At 41.0% G+C, this 27,737-nt stretch overlaps 1 protein-coding gene across 2 annotated transcripts in view; it reads left to right on the top strand.

The window, feature by feature from the left end:
- Nucleotides 1-27,737, top strand: part of cxadr (CXADR Ig-like cell adhesion molecule) — a 100,207-nt gene that overhangs the window by 45,989 nt on the left and 26,481 nt on the right. For both annotated transcript variants that reach the window (XM_073044799.1, XM_073044798.1), the window contains exons 4-6: nucleotides 2,702-2,854; nucleotides 6,349-6,471; nucleotides 26,344-26,482. In XM_073044799.1, the coding sequence (XP_072900900.1) occupies nucleotides 2,702-2,854; nucleotides 6,349-6,471; nucleotides 26,344-26,482 (415 nt within the window). The remainder of the gene's footprint in view (nucleotides 1-2,701; nucleotides 2,855-6,348; nucleotides 6,472-26,343; nucleotides 26,483-27,737) is intronic.

Raw genomic sequence — 27,737 nt, 5'->3', positions numbered from 1 at the left:
TTCCTCCCATCTGTCATCAGATTTCTGAATGGACAAAGAACCATGTACACTACCTCGCCATTTTTTGCTCTCCTTTTGCGCTGATTAAATTTTTGGGTGGTGGGGCAGAGATAACATCTCTACCAAAGGAGGTGTAAGGCACTCCTTCTCTCTGTTAGCCTGCAGGTCACCCTTGGGCAAAATGTAGCACCAGCTTAGCACCCCATTCAGGGTCACGTGAAGCCACAGGAGCAGGTGGTGAAAGGCCGTATGAGCATCTGGTAGATATCACAAGTCCTGGTTATGTGATCATTGACAGCAGGCAAACAATCTCTGCAGAGTATTGATCATGGCTGGGGTCACCCGACTTGTAAAGACACGGCCCCAGAAGAAGGCAATGGCAAACCACTTCAGCAGAAAAATTTTCCAAGAACAATCATGGTCATGAGACCATGATTGCCCTTACCATATGACATGGTACATGATGATGATAATTTAATTTAATTTATATATTTCTTATTGTAGTTTATAGTTTTAAAAAAATGTATTGCACTGTACAGCTGCAGCAAAACAACAATTTTCATACAAATATACCAGTGATATTAAGCTGGATTCAGATTTTGATTCTGATGCTGATATGCACTTACAAACTATTCTGTTCGCAGACGTGTTCAGACTATTTTTCTAACAGATTGAGCAGAATAAATTGAAGGCAGGGGGTGATTGGAGGAGAGAATAGGGCGGATGTCAGAGGTATTTTTCTTGCTTGGTTAAAGATTAGCTCTACATTGAAAGATACAGTGAAAGGGATAATTTACAAGGATGTGGTGAGGCAGCTCAAAGTGTTGCCACATTTCTGCTGCCACCGTAGCAAGCCTACAGCTTACTCACCCTGATCTGTACGTCTTCAGAACGTGGGAGGAAACGCAGCAGCTGGAGAAAACCCAGATGGTCACTGTGAAAATGTACAAACCCCTTTTAAACAACGGCAAGAATCCAAGCCCAGTTGCTGTCACTGTAAAGCATTGTACTAACCACTGCACTAATGTGCTGCATAACTCCATCCCCATTGGTACTCCATCCTCCATCATTGCACAGCGACCACACTCTTTACCATCGACAAGGACCACTACAGGAAATATCAGCTCGTTACAACAAGGCTTGAGCCTTAGAGGCTGAGGTGACATCTGATGGAGGTTTACAAAATTACGACAGCATTTCTCCCAGGCTCATCACCATAGGATCATAAGATGCAGGAGAAGAATTACGCCATTTGGCCCATCGAGTCTGCTCCATCATTTCATCATGGCTGATCTCCTGTCTTCTCCCCGTTTTCCTTCATTCCTTGACTAATCAGGAATCTTTCAACCTCTGCTTTAAATATATGTAATGACTTGGCCTCCACAGCTGCCTGTGGTAACAAATTCCACAGATTCACTACATAATGATTCATTATCGTTATGTGCCATGTCATATGATATGGATGATCATGGTGTCAAGACCATGATTGACCTTGGTAAATTTTTCTACACAAGTAGTTTGCTATTGCCTTCTTCCGGGCAGTGCCTTTACAAGACAGGCGACGTCAGTCATTATCAGTACTCTCCAGAGATTGTCTGCCTGACGTCAGTAGTCGCATAACCAGAACTTGTGATATGCACCAGCTGCTCATACGACCATCCACCACCTGCTCCCATGGCTTCATGTGACCCTGATCGAGGGGGGGGGGGGGGCGGGTGAGCAGATGCTACACCCTGCCCAAGGGTGATCTGCAGGCGAGCAGAGGGGTGGACTGCCTTACACCTCCTTTGGTAGAGACATGTCTTCACCCCACCACCCATGTCTCCCAGGGTAGAAAGGCCAAATACTTGAAGGCATACATTTAAGGTAAGAGGGGAAAAGATGTCTGGCACAGGATCTTTACACAGAGCGTGGTGGATGTCTGGAATGGTCTGCCAGAGACACCCACCATCCAGGGTGTGCTCTCTTCTCACTGCTGCCATCAGGAAGAAGGTACAGGAACCTCAGGACCCATCCCACATGCATTAACACCCAGTGAGTGAAATTTGAACAGGAGCTACTGAATCAGTGACGTCGATAGTCTTCACAGGGCAATCCCTGGCAATCTCTCAAGCTGCAACCAACGAAAAAGAAGGACTTCCCATCAAAATGGACAGTGGTATTACTGTTGGGATGATATGGTGGGGCCTGCATTATGTTGCCTTCATAGCTCGGGGTATAGAGTTGGGTTATGACAAAACACTGGTTGGACCTCACTTAAAAATAATGTTCCCAGTTCTGGTTGCTTGAGGAATGATGTTGTTTCTCTTGAGGATGTACAGAGGAGATTCACCAGGGTGTTGTTTGGGGTGGAGGACCTATAGTTATGGGGAGCAATTGGTTTGTTTTCCCTGGAGTGAAGGAGGCTGAGCAGTGACCTGATGGAGGTATATTAAATAATAGGTATGGTAGGTAGCTAAAATCTTTAAATGCTCGGTTGAACTGAACAACTGCCCTCATCCCAAACGTACCTTGTCCACTCTCTTAAGCGTTTATCCAACTCTCCCTTAAATGCTTCCATACATTGCCTGAATTTCCCACAATTTTTCCACGCTTCTTGATCTGAGCAAGGCTGGAGTGTGCGGTAAGCTTGAATGGGTCAATAGTTAATCAATCCTCTCGGCAGCCTGACTGTATCTGGTTATTGTCTTCTTTTTACCAGTGAAGCCATCGCCTCCAACATGTTTTGTGGACGGGAGCCAGGAGGTTGGAAAGGATGCAGTCCTGAAATGTTCAAGCGAGGGCACCCCTCCCATCACATACATCTGGACCAAACAAGGATCGATGCACCTTCTCCCTTCCACAGCAGTCGCAGGTAACTATGCTCTAAATGAAGATTGTAGAACCCAGTAATTCAGACAGCATCATGGAGAAACAAGGTGTAATCACTCTAGGATCCTAAATAGTCAAAATCTTATTCTGAAAGAGTTACCCTAGTTCTAGATTGTTCTGTATTGTATGTGCAGGGGAAGAACTACAACAAAGAGAGGGAGCCACAAACCAAACTCCCCAAACGAAAAACATGCACGCTTGAAAGCCCACACCCAAAAGAGGGCTCCTCCTGCATGTCGGAGGTCCAATCGGTTCACCTTGTGATCGATAAGAAACAAGCACACACGTCACACTCTTGCAATCAAATCTGATGTGGTACATCTCATGTTCTGGACTGCTTATTTATTAATTTATTTTTGTATTTGCACAATTTGTTGTCTTTGCACATTGAACGCCTGTCCGTCTTGTGTGCAGTATTTCATTGATTTCCTTGTGTGTGTGTGTAAGAAAATGAACCTTGGGGTTGTATATGGTGACATATGTCTTTTGATAATAAATTTTCTCTGACCTTTCAACTTTTAGACATGGATGATCTCATGAAAGGAAACAACCTGTCAGTCAATATACTGTCAACTCCCATCTAAATCTTTAGCAACACACACAAATCCCTTCATGTGTGCTGGAAAGAGAATCATCAATAGGTAGTTAAAAGGAGATACTGGGGTCCAAGGGCACAGCCACAGGATAACAGGGTGACTGTTTAAAGATGAGATGAATTTCTCCGGCCAGATGATGGTGAATCTGGAGGGTTTATTACCATAGATGGTTGTGGAGGCCAAAGCCATTGGGTATATTTAAGTCAGAGATTGAGATGTACTTGAAGACACGAGAGACCGCAGATGCTGAAAATCTGGAGCAACACACACAAAATGCTGGAGGAACTCAGCAGGTCAGGCAACACCTGTGGAAAGAGAAACAAAAGTTAATGTATTACATCAGAACCAGGTATAATAACATTGGCATATGTCATGAAATTTGTTGTTATGCAGAACCAGTGCATTGCAATACATAATAATAAAACACTAAATTACAGTAAGAGGTGTTATTTAATTAAGTTAAATTAAATAAGTAGAGCAAAAAGAGAGAAAAAAGTGGTGAGGTAGTGTTTATGGATTCATTGTCCATTCAGAAATCTGAAGGCAGAGGCAATAAAGCTGTTCCTAAAACATTGAGTGTGGGTCTTCAGGCTCCTGTACCTCCTCCCTGATGGTAGCAATGAGATCCAAGACCCTTTGTCAGAACTTTACAGAAACCATCTTTGTCTGTTCATTTGAGCACCATGATACAGGTACTGTACGTGTAATAAATAACAGCATCAATTACCTGGGATCGAACTGTAATAATGGGCAGCATCTCAAAAAGCACACTCATTCATCTGCAATCTGCAGATCTGATAATCAGTCTCAGGCTGAAATGTCATCTCTTTATTCCTCTCCATAGATGCTGCCTGACCTGCTGAGACCTCCAGAATTTTGTGTGTGTTTCTCTGGGTTTCCAGCATCTGCAGAATCTCTCGTGTTTATTATCTGTAGTTTGTTATTCTGCTCTTGCTTCGGATTTGTGGAATTTATGGATCTTGGGGAGATGTTAGCACTTTATTCAGGATTGCTTGTTGGGTTTTTATTCGGCTCTTATAATAATAATCGGCTCATTGATTGACATCTGCTGTTAAATAAGCCGAAATTTCCTCATCATCTGTGAATTGATAAATTGGCAATGGGTCAAATGGCCTCATTCTGCTCCTCTGATTTGTCTAAATTGGTTCAATATTGTCCCATGTACAGAAAAACTCATTTGCATGCCATCCATACAGAAAATTTCATTACAATAGTGCATTGAGGTGGAACAAGGGAAAGCAAAGTTCAGTTCAAAGTAAATTTGTTTTTACAATACATATGTGTCATCATCTACAACCCTGAGATTTGTTTTCTTCTGGACATTCACAGTAAATACAAGAAACACAATAGATTCAATAAAAGACCGCCCAACAGGGCAGACAACAAACAATGTGTAAAAGGCAACAAATTGTATAAATACAAATGGAAAGAGAAAAATAAATAAACAAACAAACAAACAAATAAATAAATAAATAAATAGCAATAAATATCGAGAATATGAGATGAAGAGTCCTTGAAAGTGAGTCCATAGGTTGTTGTGGAAACAGTTCATTGATGGGTTGAGTGAAGTTGAATGAAGTTATCCCCACTGGTTCAAGAGCCTGATGGCTGGAAATTTCATTCTTCCAGCGATCTATACTTCAGTGTGAATCCGATTTCCAAGTAACTGCAATAGCCTTTTTGGCTACTGCCAGTGCAATTTTTATGAATTCTTTCTGATATTTATTCAATTTGGGTTCGGTTTTATCCCTTCAATATCGCCTAATAAAAATAATATTGGGTTATGTGGAAGTTGTGTTCCAATAATTTGTTCCAGTAAAACTCTTAAATTTGTCCAAAAAGGTTGAATTTTAGAACAAGACCAAGTAGAATGTAAAAAAGTACCAATTTCTTGGTTACATCGGAAACACTGATCAGATAAATTTGGGTTAAATTTATTTTTTGTGGTGTAATATATAATTGATGTAAAAAATTATATTGAAAAACTTACTTATAATTTAAGAGATAAATATGAAACATTTTTGAAAATTTGGCGCCCTTATTTACAAAAGACAGGATTAAATATATTGGTGCTCCGAAGATAAAATAATTGGTTATTTGGGGAAATAAACAAATATATATACTAAAGTTATTATGAACTCCCTGGATCTTCCAATATAACCATATAACAATCACAGCATGGAAACAGGCCATTCCGGCCCTCCTAGTCCATGCCGAGCATTCAAGCATTCTTTCTTTCTTTCTTACTTTTTTCTTCTTTTTCTTTTTCTTCTATAGGGATGATAGGGGGGAGGGGTTAAGGGGAAGGGGGAAGGGTAGATAATTTTTTTTCTTTCTGTAATCATTTGAAAACTCAATAAAAAAAAATTTTTAAGATAAAAAAAAGAGCCTGATGGCTGAGAAGTAATAACTATTCCTGAGCCTCGTCGTGCTGGTCTTGAGGCTCCTGTACCTTTTTGCTGATGGTGGCAGTGAGAAGAGAGCATGGCCATGGCTGTTTCTGGATTTCAGTTTGGCATTCAACACTATTTTCCCGCAACAAACTACTACTCCTCAGTCTAAATTCACTCAGCCCTGGAGCATCTGGCCAGTGAAGATGCGTACATCAGGATGCTCTTCATTGACCACAGCTTGGCTTTCAATACTATCATACCCTCAAAACTAATCAATAAGCTTCAAGACCTTGGGCTCAATAGGTCATTGTAGAAATGGATCCTCGACTTCCTCCCTTGCAGACCCCAGTCAGTATGGATTGGCAACACCATCTCCTCCACAATCTTTCATTTATTCCAAACTTTTCAGTAGTTTCAGTTTCTGGTTATGATTCCAAAGAGTAGCTTTGTTTTTCTCCCTGTTGCAGATATATCAGCTGGAACACTGAAAGTGCTGAACGCCACAACGGATTACTCCGGTGACTATAAGTGCATCGCAAGGAACAGAGTTGGAAGTTCAGAATGCGTCGTCAGATTTTCTGTGTCGTCCTGTGAGTACCTTACCTCCAGCAAGTTTCCCTTTACTTTGTGAGTCAAAACTTCTTCAACAATGTAATCCCAGGTGTGAACCCCAGAGGAAACAATTCAGGCACTCAGGAACATTTGATAGCTCTGGGCCTGTACTGACTGGAGTTTAGAAGAATGAGTGGGGATCTTATTGAAACTTACTGGATATATCATGTTAACAGACTGTTGTAGTTAGTTAATGCCTGTTATGTAGCTGGCATTTAGGGCAGCGATGAAGGTCCTCTATTTCTGACTGTCCTTGGCCATCTTCTCTATTGTGCCCCAGGTATGGTTCAGGGTCCACATTTCTGTCTCTACGATATGGTGCCAAGTTGTCTTTGGTTTTCTGCATTTCCTCCACCCTGCAGGTGTGCAATGAAGTGCTGTCTTGATGATTGTGGCCACGTCCTCTTGATTACACTGACGGAGTAGGGCATGTTTGGAGATTTTTCTTTACCACAGGATCTTCCAGAGACTCATGGTGTGGTATGGCGACACGAGGCAATGTTCTCTGTAATGCTCCAGAATTTTGACCCTTACAAGAGTGTGGACAGAGCACAGCTGTACTACAGCTTCACCTTGGTGTGAACGCTGTACTTGGTTGACTGTTGTAGCAATGATTATAATATCTCAACCTCTGGAGCGACTAGTTATTTAGAGATGTAGTCCTTCCAGCCCAACAAGCCGCATCATACAACAGCCCACCTATTTAACCCTGGCCTAACCATAGGACAATTTACAATGTCCAATTAACCTACTAACCAATGTGTCTTTGGACTGTGGGAGGAAACCAGAGTGCCCGGGGAAACCCATGCTCCACAGGGAAGGATGAATAGACTCCTTCCAGAGAGCAACGAGAATTGAACATGGGTCACTTGCGCTGTTTACATAACTTACTATTTTCCAATATTTCAAATTGAGGGAGATATGCTTTCAGAATCAGATTAATTATCACTAGGGTACGTGGTGAAATGTGTTGCTTTGTGGCAGCAGTACAAAAATAGTAAGGTAGAGTTCATGGGTTCAATGTCCATTCAGGAATTGGATGGCAGAGGAGAAGAAGCTGTTCCTAAAGCACTGAGTGTGTGTCTTCAAGCTCCTGTACTTCCTTCCTGATGGTGGCAATGAGAAGAGGGCCTGTCCTGGGTGATGGGGTTCCTTAATGATAGATACTGCCTACACCACCTACCCCCACGATCTGTCTTTGTGAAACTCGGGGGGTATCTTTCCTGATTAGTTTGCACGTTTTTACATAGAACATAGAATAGTACAGCACATTACAGGCCCTTCGGCCCACAATGTTGTGCTGACCCTTAAACCCTGCTTCCCATATAACCCCCCACCTTAAATTCCTCCATATACCTGTCTAGTAGTGTTTTAAACTTCACTAGTGTATCTGCCTCCACCACTGACTCAGGCAGCGCATTCCACGCACCAAACACTCTCTGAGTAAAAAACCTTCCTCTAATATCCCCCTTGAACTTCCCACCCCTTTGGTTCTAAAACCAAATTAAATAATAAAGGACTAAGAGGACAACCCTGACAAGTTCCTCTATATAGTCTAAAAAATGGAGATTTGTGATTGTTAGTTATAACCACAGCCATCGGGGCTTGATAGATCAGTTTGATCCAGGAAATAAATCCCAGACCAAAATTAAATCTCTCCAAAACCTGAAACAAATCAGGCCATTCCACCCTATCAAAAGCTTTCTCTGCATCGAGAGAAACAATACATTCAAATTCTTTAACTGAGGGAGAATGAATAATATTTAACAATCTTCAAATATTAAAATGTGAATACCTATTTTTAATAAATCCAATTTGATCATTTGAAATAACAGTAGGTAAAATGTTCTCAAGCCTATTAGCCAGAATCTTAGAGAGAATTTTAAAATCCACATTCAATAAGGAAATTGGTCTATAGGAGGCACATTCAGATAGATAATTTCCTTTTTTAGGAATCAATGAAAGTGATGCCTCATAAAAAGTTTTCAGAATATTCCCAGAGGATATAGAATCAGTGAAAGTTTGACAAAGATGTGATGTAAGCATTTCAGTAAAGGTCTTATAAAATTCCAGTGTATAACCATCTGGTCCTGGAGCTTTCCCTAGTTGAATAGAGGATATAGCCCTAGCTATTTCCTCTTGTTTAATAGGTGCATCTAGTGTATTGAATAGAAATTTTAGGTATATTTAATTTTTGCAAAAATCTATTCATAATGATAGTTTTATCAGCGAATTCAGATTTATAAAGATTAGAATAGAAACAAAATGTCAAAGGAGGGTGCCCACCTGATGACCCCGATGACGTAGCTACCCTCCTCATCACCACTCCAAGCCTAATGCCAACATCAAGAGTGCCAACTTTATCATTGGGATTGAAACATCAAGTCCTAGTAGCTCTACTACTACTATAAATATCTTATTAATTTCATGAGGATCTAATATTTCAGTTCTAGCTGGTCTATGTATTTTCAAAATCAGTCTTCTGACCATATTTGCCTTCAACTGACCAGCCAGCAATTTACCAGATTTATCATCATGCATATAAAATTGATTTTTGGATTTAAAAAATCGCTGTTCAATGGAGAAGGTCAAAAGCAGATTGTGCTGCGTTTGGAGTTCAACCCTTTCCTTATATAGATCTTCACTAGGTCTTACTGAATATGCTTTATCTATCTCTCTAATTTTATTAGTAATCACTAAAAGTTCCACTTTGGTTATCCTTCTTAAACCTGCTGAATATGAAATTATCTGTCCCCTAAGAAAGGATTTAATCGTATCCTATATAACCAACTTTGACATATCTTCAATTGTATTAAGTTCAATAAATAAAGAGATTTGCTCCTTGATAAAACTAACAAAAGTTAGATCTTGTAAAAATACGGGATTCAATCTCCACTGTGACATTTTCAAAATATTATCAGAGAGCTTCAAAGTTAATTTCATAGGTGCGTGATCCGACAATGCAATGACGTCATATGCACAATCGGTAATGGAATACAACAATCGTGTATCTAGAAAAAAATAATCAATTCTTGAATATTTATGATGAACGTGTGAAAAAAAGAAAAATCTTTGTCATTATGGTGTTTATATCTCCAGATATCAACCAAGCCATATTCTAATAGAAAGGAATTAATATAAGTCGCCGCTTTATTAGGAAGCAACGGATTGGTTGATGACCTGTCAATTGCTGGGTTAAGACAACAGTTTAAGTCACCGCCCATAATCAACTTATATTCATTTAGATTCGGGAGTGTGGAAAATAGATTCTTAAAAATTTCAGGACTGTCTAAATTAGGTGCATTAACACATACCAAAGCTACCTTTTGACCACATAATAAACCAATGACAATTAAATATCTTCCAATCAAATCAGTAACAGTATTAAAATATACAAAAGGGATTTTAGAGTTAACAAAAATAGATACCCCTCTAACTTTATTTATTGATAAAGAATGATATAAAGGTCCCTTCCAGAATTAAAAAAAGCAATCTTCATCCTGTCTCCGTACATGAGTTTCTTGCGCAAAAATAATATCCGCATGAAGTGTTAATTTCTTTAAAATCTTTTTACGCTTAATAGGATGATTCATACCGTTCAAATTCCAAGAAATTATATTAATTTTATTAGCATCCATGTTTAAGATTTAATTTAAAATTTTATAAAGAAAGCTATTGCGCAAACGCAAACTAGATCCAAAGAAAGCAAACAGCACTGACTTGACCAGAAGTAACGAAGTGTAACTCCTCAGAATTGCCCAGTCGAGAAAAAAACTATTCTAATAGGCCCACCCCTTTCCCCCAAAGCCCAAGAAGTGATCCAATAGGAAGATTGCATGCTAAACCTATGACCCTTGACCCTGATCTCCATTTTGCAGCTGTGTTAACAACGTTAAATGTTTACCCCACCAATTTTAGACATCATAAAAAGAGATGAACAAATTTCAAATGTTGTAATGTTATGTCTAACAATAGTTAAAACGTAACTGGCGACGGCCATCTTAAATTCATCTAAAGTATATTAATCATGTATTCAGAAAATAATAAATCCAAGCAAATAATACATTATGACTGAAGTTTTTTAAAAAAAACTTACAAATCATACAAAAAAAAGTAAATATATATATATATATAATCAAAACCCAAAGCTATATTATTATTAAGGCAAGCGAGAGAAAAAAAATTAAATCAACCAGGTTCTGTGCGGACATATAAAATGTGGAACAGATTTTCTTCAAAGCAACTGTAAATATCTACTAATTATTAACAAACAAAAAAAAACAGCCAAGTCCTGTACGGACATCCATAAAGCATAAAACAGACTTAAAGCATCTATAAACATCTCCCAGCTCGGAATTACTTATTCAAGTTACATTCAGCATAGATTTAAATCCTTTAATAAATTCCTACCCTTCGTCTGGAGAATTAATCTTTTGTGGCTGAGAGTCAGACGTTCTGAATTACAGAGTGACGGGCAACATTTTCTTTTATATAATTTAACCATCAACTCCCAGTATTTCCTTCTTTCAGCAAAAATCTCAGGAGCAAAGTCCTCCACTATACGAATTTCTGTTGTAGATTAGCTTACTCTTTTTTCTTGCCTCTCGGAGTATAGTTTCTTTGGTTGTAAAATAGTGCAAGCAAAGTATGAGTGGTCGTGGGCGTAATTTGGTTGAGGGCTTAGATCTTGGGATTCGATGAGCTCTATCGAGTACAAGGTTCACTTCAAGAATCTCACTAAAAAGTGAATATAGCATATCTGAAAAGAACTTTAACAAGTCACCAGTTTCAGTATTTTCAGCCCAATATACGTAAATTCCTCCTGCGCATTCTACCATCTAAATCAATCGTTTTTTTCTTCGTTCTTGATAGTTCCAAAGTAACTTCATTAATATTCTTTTCCATAGATGACGTCTTCAATTCTTGCTCATTAATAGTTTGCCTGAATGATTCATGTTCCCTCTCAATTCAATAAGTAATCTGTTTGAAAGTCTGAAATTGAAAATCCAAATTCTTCAAAGATTCTTGAACAGTAGAGATGGACTTTTCAAGCTTTCCATTAGCATCTGTCAGTTTATCAATCTTAATGTTAAGCATTAAAAAGTTCCTCTGATTTCTTTATTTGTTCCGTTTCGGGAAGGGTCTTGCCACTTCGCAATTCAATACCGGATTGACTTCCTGCCATCGTAGTTAAGTCATAAATCCTTCAACAAAAATAGTATATCTTCAAACTTAAAGTGGATCTATCAGTGGAATGTAAGGTAAAAATGCGTCTCACTCCATTTGCTGCAAAATGGAGTCTCATAGTTCTGGATCACTGGTCTTGAGTGCCACAGATCTAGACTTCAGCAGGCCGCGAATCTCCTGGCTCATCCACGGCTTTTGATTGGGGTATGAACGGTACACTCTCGTCGGCACACACTCATCCACACAGGTTTTGATGAAGTCAGTGTCAACTGTGGGGTATTCATTCACACTCAAAGATGAATCCCTGGATATTGCCCAGTCCGCCATCTCAAAGCAGTCCTGTAAGTGCTCCTCCTCCTCCTCCCTTCTATATCCTCTCTGCTGGTTCTGTGGTCTGCAGTCTCTGCCTATACTCAGAGAGCAGAGGTACAGCCAGGTGATCAGGCTTTCCAAAGTGTGGCTGTAGGATGGCACGATAAGTGTTCCTGATGGTAGTATTACCGTGGCCCAGTGTGTTAGCTCCTCTGGTTCCACAAGTGATATGATGGTTAAAAGCCACCCCAAAATAATAGGGGAGACATTAGGATGCACTGTTTCATACCCATTGATTACATTGCACAGTTCATCTAGAAGCTGTTTGATACGGGCCTGACGTAGAATGTACAGTACTACTAAGATGATGGCTGAAAACTCCCACAGTAAATAAAATGGAACTCCAGATCTTCCAGGTCGAGTGAGCAGGACTGGGACAGAACTGCCGCGTTTGTGCACCACAAGGGGTTAACCATAAAGCATACTCCACCTCCTCTGCACTTGAAAGACTCAGCAGTTCTATCTTAGCGGTGAATCGTGAGTCCACCAAGCTTTGTCACTGCATCTGAAATGGCGAGAGACATCTAAGCTTCCATGAAACAAAAAGCACGACGGTCCTCAATATCCTTCTGCAACAACAATCTTGCTCTAAGGACTTCCATTTGATATACCAGAGATTGCATGTTTGCTGGCAGAATAGACAGCGGTAGAAGTCGGAACCCTCTTCTCTTTAAACAAACTTTTAATCCAGTGCAGCATCCTCTCTTCTGCTGTCTTGAAGGGAAACCATACTTGCAACCATTGACTGACTTTCAGTAACAGTAGATTTTTTAAATGCCTTGAAACGATGTGGCCTACTCTACTGTTCGTGGCTATAGCTGTGGATTTCAGCTGTAGGAGTCTAAACCAAGAAATTTTGATGATTTCCATCAGAGCTGCTCACACGAGTCGCCTTCTTAATGGTGCCACTGGAAGTCAAAGAAATTAGGATTTATTATCTCTCTCAACCCCATTCTCCTTCCTTCTCCCCTAAACCTTTGACACCCTTACTAATCAAGAACCTAACAATCTCTGCTTTAAGTATTCCCAATGGTTTGTCCTCCTCATCTCTGTTCTAAATGGGCATCTCTCTATTCAGTGTCTGTGCCCTCTTGTCATAGACTCACTCCTGCCTAAAGGAACATCCTCTCTACACCTGCTCTATCTATGCATTTTGGTATTTGATAGGTTTCAATGATTTCCCCTCATTCTTCTAAACTCCAGTGAGTGCAGGCCCAGAGCCATCATACACTCCTCATACGTTAACACTTTCAATCTTGAGATTTTTTACGTAGTTCAGTGTAGTTTTTGTACCGTGTCATGTAACACCATGGTCCTGAAAAACGTTGTCTCGTTTACACTGTGTACTGTACCAGCAGTTATGGTCGAAATGACAATAAAAAGTGACTTGACTTGACTTGACTTGACTTAACTTGACTTGATAATTCCCATTTCTCCAGCATTTTGTGTCTTTTGCTCAAGGTTTCCAGCATTCACAGAATCACTTGTTGCAAATGATACTTATCCCTTCTCATATGCCTTGTGCAGGAAGGCACAGAGTCGAATGTACTTCCTAAGAAGGTTGGCGTCATTCAATGTCTGTAGTGAGATGCTGAAGATGTTCTATAGGTCAGTTGTGGAGAGCGCCCTCTTCTTTGTGGTGGCGTGTTGGGGAGGAAGCATTAAGAAGAGGGACGCCTCACGTCTTAATAAGCTGGTAAGGAAGGCGGGCTCTGTCGTGGGCAAAGTACTGGAGAGTTTAACATCGGTAGCTGAGCGAAGGGCGCTGAGTAGGCTACGGTCAATTATGGATAACTGAACATCCTCTACATAGCACCATCCAGAGACAGAGAAGCAGTTTCAGTGACAGGTTACTATCGATGCAATGCTCCTCAGACAGGATGAAGAGGTCAATACTCCCCAATGCCATTAGGCTTTACAATTCTACCGCCAGGACTTAAGAACTTTTTAAAAGCTATTATTAATGCTTTTTGAGATGGTGATTTAGATGCATATCATATTTTTTTACTGAGTTAAGTATTGTATGTAATTAGTTTTGCTACAACAAGTGTATGGGACATTGGAAAAAAAGTTGAATTTCCCCATGGGGATGAATAAAGTATCTATCTATCTATCTATCTATCTATCTATATCCCTATGACATTGAAAGAAGCCATTTGGATAGTCAGGGGCTTTTTCCCAGGGCTGAAATGGCTCATATGAGAGGGCATAGTTTTAAGGTGCTTGGAAGTATGTACAGAGGAGATGCCAGGGGTAAGTTTTTACGCAGAGAGTGGGGAGGGTGTGAAATGGGCTGCCAGCGGAGGTGGTGGAGGTGGAAACGATAGGGTCTTTTAAAAGTCTCCTGGATAGGTACATGGAGCTTAGAAAAATAGAGGGCTATGGGTAAGCCTAGGTAGTTCTAAGGTAAGGACATGTTTGGCACAGCACAAAGGGCCTGTATTGTGCTGTAAGTTTTTCCTATGTTTCTATGAAATATGCAGCGCAGGTAAACAATAAACAGTACACTGTCCCAGTGATGAGAACTCAGTGGTGGCAGCGTATTCATTACTCTCACAACATGATGAAAGAAGCTGTTACCCAGTCTGGCAGTTCTAGTCCTGATACCCCTGTATCTCCTCTCTGATTCATCTTTGAGTGTGAATGAATACCCCACAGTTGACACTGACCCGTGCCAGTTTCCTTAGTAAATACAGACGCAAAAAACCCATTTAAGATCTCCCCCATTTCTTTTGGTTCCTTACATAGCCAACCACTCTGATCTCCAAGAGGACCAATTTTACCCCTTACTATCCTTTTGCTCTTAATATACCAGTAGAAGCTCTTTGGATTATCCTTTACCTTGACTGCTTCAGAGCTACTTCATGTCTTCTTTTAGCTCTCCTGATTTATTTCTTGTATTTTTTGCACTTTTTATACTCCTCAAGTACCTTATTTGCTCCCTGTTTCCTAAACATGTCATACATCTCTCTCTTCTTCTTTATCAGAGTTCCAATATCCCTAGAGAACCAAGGTTCCTTATTCTTATTCACTTTGCCTTTAATCCGGACAGGAACATACAAATTCTGCACTCTCAAATTTCTCCTTTGAAGGCCTCCCACTTACCAACGACATCCTTGCCAGAGAACAACCTGTCCCAATCCAGGCTTTTTAGATCCTTTCTCATTTCTTCAAATTTGGTCTTTTTCCAGTTTAGAACCTCAACCCGAGGACCAGATGTACCCTTATCCATTATTTCTTTAGCTTTTTCAGGGAGGAGAGGTGCTGCTGAACTTGTTTGCCTCAACATTTGCATGTTTGAACAAGGACAGGTTATTTCAGTCTCAGGAGCTTGAAACCAAAGTTTCAAAGTACATTTATTATCAAAGTATGGATGCAGTATACAACTCTGACATTTTCCTTCCCACAGACAAAGAAAAACCATGGAACCCATTCAGAAAAAAGATCAGACCCCTCCCCCAACCCCCATGTGCGAAAAATAAATCATACAAACAGCAAAAAAAAAAGAGCAAAAACAACAGAATGTCAAACACCAACCACTAAAGTCATTGAAAGTCATTGAAAGAGTCCAGGCATATTCAGTGTCAGGTCAGCTCAGTTCAATCTAGTATGGTGTCATTTGTTCTCTGTACCTGCCCTGATCGAATTTGTCCAAAATAGCAACAAAAAAGGAGCAGTCAGAAACACATCATAAGTGTGAACTACAGAGTCCAATCCACAACTACATCAATTAAACAGAGAGAGAAAGAGAACAAACACACTCAGTACTGTTGATGTAAACAAGAGCATGTGCACCACACACCCCCACCCAATGTCCTGAAGCCAATGACCAGTTCTTTATCGGGTTTTTCTTTCGTAACATTGAGGGAAAGATTGTTGTCATAACACCATGACATGAGGCTCTCTGTTTTCTCATTGTCCTCTGACTCAGGGCAATGATAGTCATGGGAGATTTTAGCATGCAGATTGATTAGGAAAATCAGGTTGGTAATGGATCTCAAGCGAATGAGTTTGTTGAATGCCTAAGAAATAGTTTTTTAAAGCAGTTTATTGTTGTGTCTACTAGGAGATCAGCTATACTGGATAGGGTGTTATGTAATGAACTGGAGGCATTTAGGGAGCTTAAGATAAAAGAACCCTTTGGAACCAGTGATCACAATATGATTGGGTTCAACTTGAAATTTGATAAGGATACTGTCTGATGTAACAGTATTTTTGTGGAGTAAGGGAAATTACAGTGGTATGAGAGAGGAGTTGACCAAAGTAAATTGGAAGGCGCTGCTGGCAGGGATGTCAGCAGAGCAGTGGTGTGCATTTCTGGGAAAACTGAGGCAGGACATGTGTATTCCAAAAATGAAGAAACACTCAAATGTCAAAGCTACAAAGTGCTCAAAAAGCTGAAAGACCTTAAGGTACATAAGTCACATGGACCAGAGGAACTGCACACTAAGGTTCTGAAAGAGGTAGTGGCAAAGATTGTGGCAGCATTAGAAATGATCTTTCAAAATCCATTGGATTCTGGCATGGCATGGTGCCAGAGGACTGGAAAATTACAAATGTCACTCCACCCTTTAAGAAAGGAGGAAGGCAGCAAAAGCTGTAATCGTTACATGGTTATATATATGGAAATTTTAGTTTGCCTGACCTCAGTGGTTGGGAAGATGTTGGAGTCAATTGTTAAGGATGAGGTGATGGAGTACTTGGTGACACAGGACAAGTTATGACAAAATCAGCATGGTTTCCTTAAGGGAAAATCCTGCCTGACAAACCTGTTGGTATTCTTTGAGGAGATTACAAGTAGGATAGATAAAGGGGATGCAGTGGATGTTGTATATTTGGACTTTCAGAAGGTCTTTGACAAAGTGCCACACATGAGGCTGCTTTCCAAGTTAAGAGCCCATGGTATTACAGGAAAGTTACTAACATGGTTAGAGCATCGGCTGATTGGAAGGAGTCAGCGAGTGGGAATAAAAGGATCCTTGTCTGGTTGGCTGCCAGTGACCAGTGGTGTTCCGCAGGGGTCGGTGTTGGGACCAATTCTTTTTATGCTATATATAAATGATATAGATGATGAAATAGATGGCTTTGTTGCCAAGTTTACAGATGACACAAAGATTGGTGGAAGGGCAGGTAGTGCTGAGGAAACAGGTAGGCTGCAGAAGGAGAATGAGCAAGAGAGTGGCAAATTACAGACAATGTTGGAAAATGCATGGTCATGCACTTTAGTAGAAATAAATGTGCAGACGACTTTCTGAATGGGGTGAAAATCCAAAACTCTGAGATGCAAAGGGACTAGGGAGTCCTTGAGCAGAACATCCTAAAGGTTAACTTGCAGGTCAAGTGCTGAGGAAGGCAAATGTCATTTTAGCATTCATTTCAAAAGGATGAAGAATACAAGAGCAGGGATGTGATGCTAAGGCTTTTTAAGGCACTGGTGAGGTCTCAACTTGAGTATTGTAAACAGTTTTGGGGTCCTCATCTTAGAAAAGATGTGCTGGCTTTGGAGAGGGTCCAGAGGTGGTTCACAGGGATGATTCTAGGAATGAAAGGGTTATAATACAAGGAACATTTGCTGGCTCTGAGTATGTTCTCACTGGAATTTAGAAGGATGAGGGAAGTTCTCATTGAAACCTTTCAAATGTTGAAAGGTCTAGACAGAGTAGATGTGGAAAAGATAGTGGGAGCGTGTAGAGGGTACAGCCTCAGGATAGCGGGGTGTCCATTCAAAACATAGAAACATAGAAAACCTACAGCACAATACAGGCCCTTCGGCCCACAAAGTTGTGCTGAACATGTCCCTACCTTAGGAATTACTAGGCTTACCTATAGCCCTCTACTTTACTAAGCTCCATGTACTTATCCAAATGTCTCTTAAAAGACCCTATTGTATCCGCCTCCACCACTTTTGCCGGCAGCCCATTCCACGCACTCAACACTCTCTGAGTAAAAAAATTACCCCTGACATCTCCTCTGTACCTACTCCCCAGCACCTTAAACCTGTGTCCTCTTGTGGCAACCATTTCAGCTCTGGGAAAAAGCCTCTGACTATCCACACAATCAACGCCTCTCAACATCTTATACTCCTCTATCAGGTTACCTTTCATCCGCCGTCACTCCAAGGAGAAAAAGCCGAATTTACTCAACCTATTCTCATAAGGCATGCTCCCCAATCCAGGCAACATCCTTGTAAATCTCCTCTGCACCCTTTCTATGGCTTCCACATCCTTCCTGTAGTGAGGTGACCAAAACTGAGCACAGTACTCCAAGTGGGATCTGACTGGGGTCCTATATAGCTGCAACATTACCTCTTGGCTCCTAAATTCAATTCCACAATTGATGAAGGTCAATACACCATATGCCTTCTTAACCACTGAGTCAACTTGCGTAGCTGCTTTGAGCGTCCTATGGACTCAGACCCCAAGATACCTCTGATCCTGCACACTGCCAAGAGTCTTGCCATTATATTCTGCCATCAAATTTGACCTACCAAAATGAACCACTTCACACTTATCTGGGTTGAACTCCATTTGCCACTTCTCAGCCCAATTTTGCACCCTATCAATGTCCCGCTGTAACCTCTGACTGCCCTCCACACTATCCACAACACCTCCAACTTTAGTGTCATCAGCAAACTTACTAACCCATCCCTCCACTTCCTTATCCAGGTCATTTATAAAAATCACAAAGAGTAAGGGTCCCAGAACAGATCCCTGAAGCACTCCACTGGTGACCGACCTTCATGCAGAATATGACCCGTCTACAACCACTCTCTGCCTTCTGTGGGCAAGCCAGTTCTCGATCCACAAAGCAATGTCCCATTGGACCTCATGCCTCCTTACTTTCTTAATAAGCCTTGCATGGGGTACCTTGTCAAATGCCTTGCTGAAATCCATATATACTACATCTACAGCTCTATCTTCATCAATGTGTTTCGTCACATCCTCAAAAAATTCAATCAGGCTTGTAAGGCACGACCTGCCCTTGACAAAGCCGTGCTGACTATTCCTAATCATATTATACCTCTCCAAATACAAAGATGCGGAGAAATTCCTTTAGCCAGAGGGTGGTGAATTTGTGGAATTTTTTGGCACATCCAGCTGTGGAGTCCAGGTCATTGGGTATATTTAAGGCAGAGATTGATATGTTCTTGATTGGACATGGTTACGGGGAGAAGGCTGGGAAATGGGGTTGAGAAGGAGATATGATCTGCCATGATTGAATTGACGGAGCAGACTCGATGGGCCAAATGACCTAATTCTGCTCCTGTGTCTTATGGTCTTACGAACTCATCGCTGTTGATACTGTTTGTAGAGTTACCATGTCAAAAGTTAAAGAGCAGAGGCCAGACTAAGAGTGGTCCTCCAGTCCTCCAGTTTTTGGGCATTCAGATCAGAACACGCAACCCTAACAGGCCAAAAAATAATGTTATCGGAACAGCAATGAAGAATATCAGTCCCGATGAAGGGTCTCAGCCCTGGGGTTGAATTTGAAGGCAGAATGCAGAGTTAATGGCAGGATTCTTAACAGTGTGGAGAGACAGAGGGATCTTTGTGTTCACATCCTTAGATCCCACAAAGTTACAGCAGTAGTTGATAGATAGGGTGGTTAAGAAGACATATGGAGTGTTGTCCTTCAGTAGTTGGAGAATTGAGTTCAAGAGTGGCAAGGTAATGTTGGAGCTCAAGTTAGACCACACGGAATATTATGTTCAATTCTGGTTGCTGCATTATGGGAAGGATGTGGTAACTTTAAGAGGGGGTGCAGAGGAGATTTACCAGGGGATTGCTTGGATTAGAAGCATGCCTTATGAAGATAAGTTGAGGGGGTAGGTGTACAAGATGGTAAGAGGCGCATATCAACAGCCTGAGACTTTTCCCAGGGCAATACTGACTAACATAAGGGGGCATAACTTTCATGTGTTGAGAGGAAATTATAAGGGGGGTTGCATAGGATAGGTTTTTTACATAGAGAAGTTGGGAACGTGGAACACGTGACCAAGGATGGTGGTAAAGGCAGATACATTTGAGACATTAAAGAGCTCCCCAATCAGATTCCTTCTCCATCCTTGACCTTTCCCACACACCTGGCTTCAGCTATCACCTTCCAGCTAGTCTCCTTCCCCTACACCCCCCCCCCCACCCACTCACCTTTTTATTCTGATGTCTTTCCCATTCCTGAAGAAGGGTCTCAGCCTGAAATGGCGACTGCTTTTCCGTTTCTATAGGTGCTGCCTGACCTGCTGAGTTCCTCCAGCATTTTGTGTGTGAGGTTTTAGATAGACACATGTGTTATGTATCCCAGAAACTATTTAAAAGAAAGACACAGGAGCTGGGAAACAGGTCTACTTCATTTTCCATTAGTGAGGCGTGCACATATGAAGTGGTGGTGTAATGACATATGCCATTCACCCACTTCTTACATATAATGAATTATGTAAACAAATAAAGAAGACTTTTAATCAGACAATATATTTGCAATATCACTCAAATATTACTGAAATATTAGTAAACACTCCTCCCTGCTTAGTTATAAATCCCAACTAAATATACAATGCATCTTAATTATACCATATAATATAATTATCAACCAGACATCCACAGCATTTCAAATTTTAAGTTGTCCTATTCAGGCCTGAAGATTTAATAGCTGTAGAGAATCTCTTACTCTTGTGGGATAACATCTTTCCCAACAAGGTGTTCACTCTGCTTGGCAGGTGAGCTTGTGGCTGTGAAACAATTTCAGGTTCTGGGGCCTCCTCCGTGGTGGTTGTAGGAGTTGAGTCTGGGACTACAAGAAGTGTTTCTGACAGCTCTGGACTCCTTTCTTCTCCGACAGTTGACTGCTCTCCTCAACTGATCGACGTATCATCTCCAGACGATGTCAGATGCATTTTCCACTGGGTAGGAGAGTGGTCCATCTCTGTCCTTAATCTTTACAAGTACTCACTTTTGATCACTTGTGTAGTCCCTCGTCAGGACTGCTTGTCCAGGACTGAAACATCAAATCTCCTTGTCTGAGGAGCTCTCAGTTTGTCTCAGCTGTTTGTCTTGCATTGGGTTTGAGAAAACCCAAGCATGAGTGCAAGGGGAAACCCAGGAGCAGCATAACTGCTGAGTTGTGGTCTGTGCTGCATTGTGGCTTGCAAGGAGGAAGTTGGCGAGCTTCTGCTTCAGTGTCAGTGCAGTGTGTTCTGCTGACATTGCTTGCGCTGCCTACTTCAGACTCTGGAAGAACCTTGCCACCAAGCCATCAGAGCGGTGTAGTACAGTGCAGATGTAATCTGCCCTATTCCATTCATTTCAGGAATAAAATTCACAGTTTGCTCTGCATTGTCACTCACTAACTGTTCTGGAACACCAGTCCTTGAGAAGAGGCTTCCCAACACATCAGCGTTGGGCAAGGTTGTAATGGAGGCTACTGGGGACACCTCTGGTCACGTTGTAGCTGCATCCACTACTACCAAGACACTTGTGCCTATGAATGGTCTGGCAAAATCCACATGAATCCTCTGCTAGAGCAATGCAGGCCATTCCTAGGGATACGGAGACAGTGATCTTGGCATCCTCTGGACATGTTGGAATCCTGAACAGTGCATACTGAGCTGCTGGATCTGCTGATCTATCCCAGGTCACCAGACAAAGCTTCAAGCCAACGCTTTCATTTTGACCACACCTAGATACCTGGTGTGTAGCCCCTCCAACACTTCAGCTCGCAGCAAAGGACAAACCCTGTCAAGGGCAAGTTCATCCCTGCACTGGTAAAAATGAGGGAGCTGACATTTCTGCTGCACATGCCAGCCTTTTTGGGTTGCCATGTAGACCTGGGACAGTGTGGGGTCTTTTCTGGTTTCCCTTTGGATTACTTCTGCCATAACAGAGGGACTTTCATTTTGTATTTGGGAGAATACTTCATCAAGATGAGTGTCGTTCTGTAAATTTTTCCATAGGTGTCCCCCGCTTTCTGAACGTTTGCTTTTCGCAACTTTGCTTTTACGAAAGATCTACATTATTACCTGTTTTCGCTAACCGAAAGAGGGTTTTTGCTTTTACAAAAAAAGACACCCACTTTAAACTTGCGTTTACCCCGAGAAAGACTACCATGACCGTGAAGCCTTGCGCGGGCAGGTGTGTGCGCATGCGTGTACGTGCCGATTTTTTCCTACAAATTGGTTTTGGCTCCATCTTCCCCATTCTAGTAAGGGAAACTACACTGTACATACATTATTTCTACTTTATATAGCTGTGTATTTATCGTATCCTTCCTGCTTTTACTATATGTTAGTTTTATTCTAGGTTTCATGTGTTATTTGGTAAGATTTGGTAGGTTATTTTTTGGGTCTGGGAACGCTCAAAAATTTTTCCCATATAAATTAATGGTATTTGCTTCTTCACTTTACGCTATTTTGGCTTATGGACAGCTTCATAGGAACGCTCTACCTTCGGATAGTGAGGGAAACCTGTACCTCCTTTTCCAGAGATAAGTGGGACAATCCCATTCGCATTTCCATGATTCATCATATGCTTGAATCTGATCTTATAATTGTGTCCTCCAAGAAACAAGGGACCCAGGCAGTGATCACAGTATGATTGAGTTCAACTTGAAATTTGACAGGGTGAAAGTAAGAAACGGAGCTCACCTCTGCATTTGTGCTGTTGCTGTTAGTGGAACACCCTTCTGTGAATTGAAAATGGACACTTGTGGTTGATGATGAAAGAGGGGTAAACTCTCTTCCATGCAGGTACTGCATGAAGCATTTACACCCCAAAGCAGACTCAAGGCCTCTCTGTCAGCCTGTGCGTAATTTTTCTCTGCAGCGGTAAGAGGTCATGATACAAAGGTGTTGAGGCGTTCACTTCCCTCACTCATAACATGTGACATTTCTACAGCATAAGGCAAGGCATCACAGGCAAGCTTCACTAGACAATGTGGATCATAATGCGTGAGTACAATGTCTGACTCACCATTTCCTGTCATTAAAAAAGCTACTTCACACTGCTTTGTCCAATGTCTTCCTGATCTTCCTGATCTATAGTAATGAGTTCAAGGTGCGAAGCACAGTGGCTGGTTTGGCAGGAACCTGTTATAATAATGGACAAATTCTAAAAAGAGCTGCAACTATGACACATTATTTAGCCTTGAGACATCCACTACCCTCAGCACGCTTATGTAATCTTTGTGCATCAACAGTAAGTGATGCTTGGTTTAAAGAATTCACACTTGTTGCATCATGCTCTGAACTCATAATCTTCTCATCTTTTTAACATGTTCTTGAGATTTTGGAGAAGTTCCTCGTCATACTTACAATGATGCCATCCAGGTAATACTGAGTGTCTGGGCAGTCTTGCAGAACCTAGTCCTTCGGCGTCTGCTGGAGTGCAGGTGCAGATGCTACTCCAGAAATAAGCCTAATATAGTGATAAAGCCATTTGTGAATGTTTAAGGTGAGAAACACTGGACTATTCTTTCATCTCCATGTGTAGCTGGGCCTCTGCTACATCCACTTTGCTGAAGTCCTTCCACCCATAAATATTTGCAAAGATAAACTCTATCCTGAACAGAGTGTATTGAGCAAATTCAGTACTGGGTTGATGGCAACCTTAAAATCACCTGACAGACCCATTCTTCTTGGCTGCTGCGACCACTGGCTTTGCCCATGGGCCCACTCAACCTTGGAAAGAATTTGTTCAGCCTTCATGGAATTCACTGGCTACTTATCGTGGACTGTATAAAGAACTGGATAGGCATTGAAAGACTTGGATGTGGCATTTGCATTTAACACTATTTTATCCTTTGAACCTTTGACATGGTTAATTTTCCAATGTCTTTCTTGAGCACTACTGTGGCATCATCCAGTATGTTTCTTAATTTGATTTCAGTTGACTCAATTGCAGGATACATGACATGCCAATGGTGGAGGAACTCCAATCTGGTTGTAGTTGGCTCAGCCAATCACAGCCCCCCTCGCCCCCAATGCTGGCCCTCCTGTTTGTACCAAATGTGGCTTTTTGGTTGTTGTATTTCATTGTTATGAAAGTCATTCCCACGGGAGTTATATTTTCTCCAATGTAAATCCTTAGTTGGATATCTGCAGTCTTCAGTTCAGTATTTTTGAAATGCCTTTCAATTTCATTTTGTGGAAAGACTGTAACAGCTGAGTCAGTGTCAAATTCTGTTTTTATTAATTTGCAGTTTGCGTCTAGTGTAAGCCATATTCTTGTCTCTTGTTAGCTTTCACACTGTAAATCTCAAGGCTATTCACTCCTGTGTCACTCTCATCATTATCAGATTTTTCATCAACGGCTTTTTGAAACTGCAACTTGACTTTTTATCTTTTTCTCTTCCCTGTGCAGTCCATTTATTTTTGTCTGTCCAGTATGCTGTTAGCATGTCCTACTTTGTTGCATTTTCTGCAAGTTTCACTTTTAAACTTGCATTGGTCTTGTGTATGTGAGTGCCTGCCACAAGGGTATCACAATTTGTTTGGCTGTCTGTTTAGACATTGCAAATTTGTACACGCTCACTTACAATCCTGACTGCAACTCATTTTTTGTCTTTCTCTGTGGTTTTCATTGTTACAGCAATTTCAACTGAGTTGTGCTTCAATTAAGAACCACTTTTGAATGCTTTCTTGTAAGATTCCACAAACTAAACAATCTCAGTGCATCATTAAGCCTGCCATTGAACTGACAATGCTCAGGCAATCTCTTCAATTCAGTCATGTAAGCTGAAATAGACCCCATTTCCTTTTGATTCCACGTATGAAACCTATGAAACCTAAGGTGTTCTGTAATCAACAATAGTTTTGGTTTTAAATGCTCCTGCAGTATGTTCACAATATCAGCAAAGCTCATTTCTGCTGGTTTGGTTAGAGCAATCAAATTTCTAAGCAAACTGGATGTTTTTCCACCTATTGCACTCAGTAACTCTGGCACATGCTCTTCATTAGCTATTCCATTTGTTTCAAAATACTGCTCAATTCATTCAATATACATCATCTAGTTATCTGTTCAAATGTGTCAATCAAATGTGTCTATCTTTCTGACATAGCCAGCTATTTCTGCTTTTTTAAGATTATTATTATCACCCAGTACTCACTGTTTATGAATGCATGAATTTGTCTATTTTCTGTCTTTTCTTTTTAACTCAAATCTCTCTTTCTCAGTCTCTCTCTCTCTCTCCCATTTTAAATAAAAATGCGCTGTGCTTCAACAAGTAGATAGTTGTCTCGGATTCATTTCAAAATTACCTCATTGCCAGTGTTATGTTTTGTAATGAACCAGAAGAAAAACTTGGGCGTCAGGAAATGGGTATACTCAGAATTTCTTTAATGAGGTGCTCACATATGATGTGGTAGAATAATGATGATTGTGTTTCACATACATCTTACATATAATCCGTGTTGAATTATGCAAACAACAAAGAATGCTTAATCAAACAATGTATTTACAATATTACTCAAATATTACTGAAATATTAAATACACTACATTATGGATAATTGAAAAATGGGGGGCTATGTAGCAAGGAAGAGTTATAGATAAACCATTATTTCATTATTTATTTATTGAGATAAATGCCGTTCTGGCCCAGCAATCCCCCGATTTAACCCTAGCCTATTCATGGGATGATGTACAAGGACCATCAATTAACCTACCAACTGCTATGTCTTTGACTGTGGGAGGAAACCTGAGCACCCGGAGGAAACCCACGCAGCCACAGGGAGAATGTACAAACTCCTTACAGACAGTGGCAGAAACTGTACCGAGGTCGACACTACTATAAAGCGTTGACATAATTTCTGTAGTACCATGATCTTAGGGTATGTTAAAAAGTCAGAACAACTTTGTGAGCCAATGGGCCTGTGTTGTGCTGTCCTGTTTGCTGTTATACAGTATATTCCTTATTGTAAAATACTATTATAATGTACTGCTGCTGCAGAACAATGAATTTCATGGTATGTCAGTGACAATAGGTTTGATTTCTGAAATTAGTTTAATTATTGTCACATATGCCAAGGTAGACTGAGAAACTTTTGTTCCTCGTGCTATCCGCAGAGATCAATTCACTATGTCAGAGCACTGAGGTATTACAGGGGAAAAGCATTAACAGAATGCAGAGTATTGTGCTCCAGCAAATCAAAGCAGTTGATGAGATGGTCACTGGCCTTTTCCCCGTGGGATTGGGGCAGTGCATTACATGAAAATGGAAAAACTGGCATCCACTCTGCATATAATACTGACTCTTGTAATATGTAGTGAAAATGACTCATCTTTATTTCCCTCTCCCGTTCAGCCTCAAACAACGGTGGGAAGATAGCAGGAGCCATTATTGGAGTTTTGCTCGCTTTACTGTTGATTGCCTTTGTCGTCTGGTTCTGCCTTCGGAGGAAGAAGAAGACTACTTATGAGAAGGAGCAGCCTTTCGAAATACGGTAACTGCATACGGGTTTCTCTAATTCCTGGTAAACTTTCCCACCCTCCTTCTTTCTTTCTCCATTCCTCATTCTGGCAAACCTCTTACCCCTTCCTTTCTCCTCCCACGACAATTACCTCCCTCTGATTTCCCTCCTCCTTCACTGGTGGCCCGACATTTGTGTCAACCAATGTCCTTTGTCACATGTTGGTGTCACTGGCCTTCGAAAGCCTAGGCACCAGCCTGCCAGCTAACACCCCAAGATACTTGTCCCTAATTCCTAACCTGACACCTAACTTCCCTCTCTATCCCCAAGAACATCCCTAAAAATCTATAACAAACAACTCGTTCTGGGCCACTGTCTCAATGGATGCCATAGCACCACCTTGACTGACAGCCAATTGATAAGTTACATTAGAAGGCTGAAGCCCCTGTGACCTCACGTAGCTAACACCCTTAATTCCATGAATAATTTTTGTAGGACTACGGAACCCTGGTCAAACTGCATCCTCTGTTAAGATTGTGGCTCAGATTTAGTTGTTTTTTAATATCAGAATCAGAATCAGACTTTAATCGCCAAGTACCTATGCACATACAAGGAATTTACTTCCGGCAGATGTTGTCTCTCTGCTCATAACAATAATAATGATAAATATAAATGAAAATATAAATTGTACATACAGGTAGTGCAATCCAAGTAATAGTTAGCTGACAGGACATCAGAAGTCTAGGCCTCTGTGCTCGAAGGCCAGTGACAAAGGACGTACGTGGATATTGGGCTGGGTCTGATGGCCGCATAAGCAGAAGGCTCAAGGACTGGTCAGTCAATGAGTCTGGTGTTCAGGGTCCCATCATCAGCCGGTCCATAGATTGATACTGATCAATCAGCCAGTCTAAATAGAGAGAAAATTCAAAAATATGGGGTGTAAAAGGGAGTCCTTGTAGAGGTTAATTTGCATGTTGAGTCGGTGGTGATGAAGGAAAATACAACGTTAGCATTTTTTCCAGAGGACTAAAATATAAGAGCAAGGAAGTGATGTTGAGGCACAGGTGAGGCCTCACTTAGAGAACTGTGAACTGTTTTGGGTTACTTATCTAAGAAAGGATGTGCTGACATTGGAGATCTTTCACAGGAGGTTCACAAAAATGACTCTGGGATTGAAAGGCTTGTCATATGAGAGGCATTTGTTGGCTCTGGGCCTCTACTCACTGGAATTCAGAAGAATGAGCGGTGATCTCATTAAAGCCTATCGAATGTTGAAAGACCTCAACAG

Source organism: Hemitrygon akajei, chromosome 5 (assembly GCF_048418815.1).
Source record: "Hemitrygon akajei chromosome 5, sHemAka1.3, whole genome shotgun sequence".
Classification (NCBI taxonomy): Eukaryota; Metazoa; Chordata; class Chondrichthyes; order Myliobatiformes; family Dasyatidae; genus Hemitrygon; species Hemitrygon akajei.
Note: the sequence above shows the minus strand (reverse complement) of the source record. Positions and strands in the feature narration are given on the sequence as shown.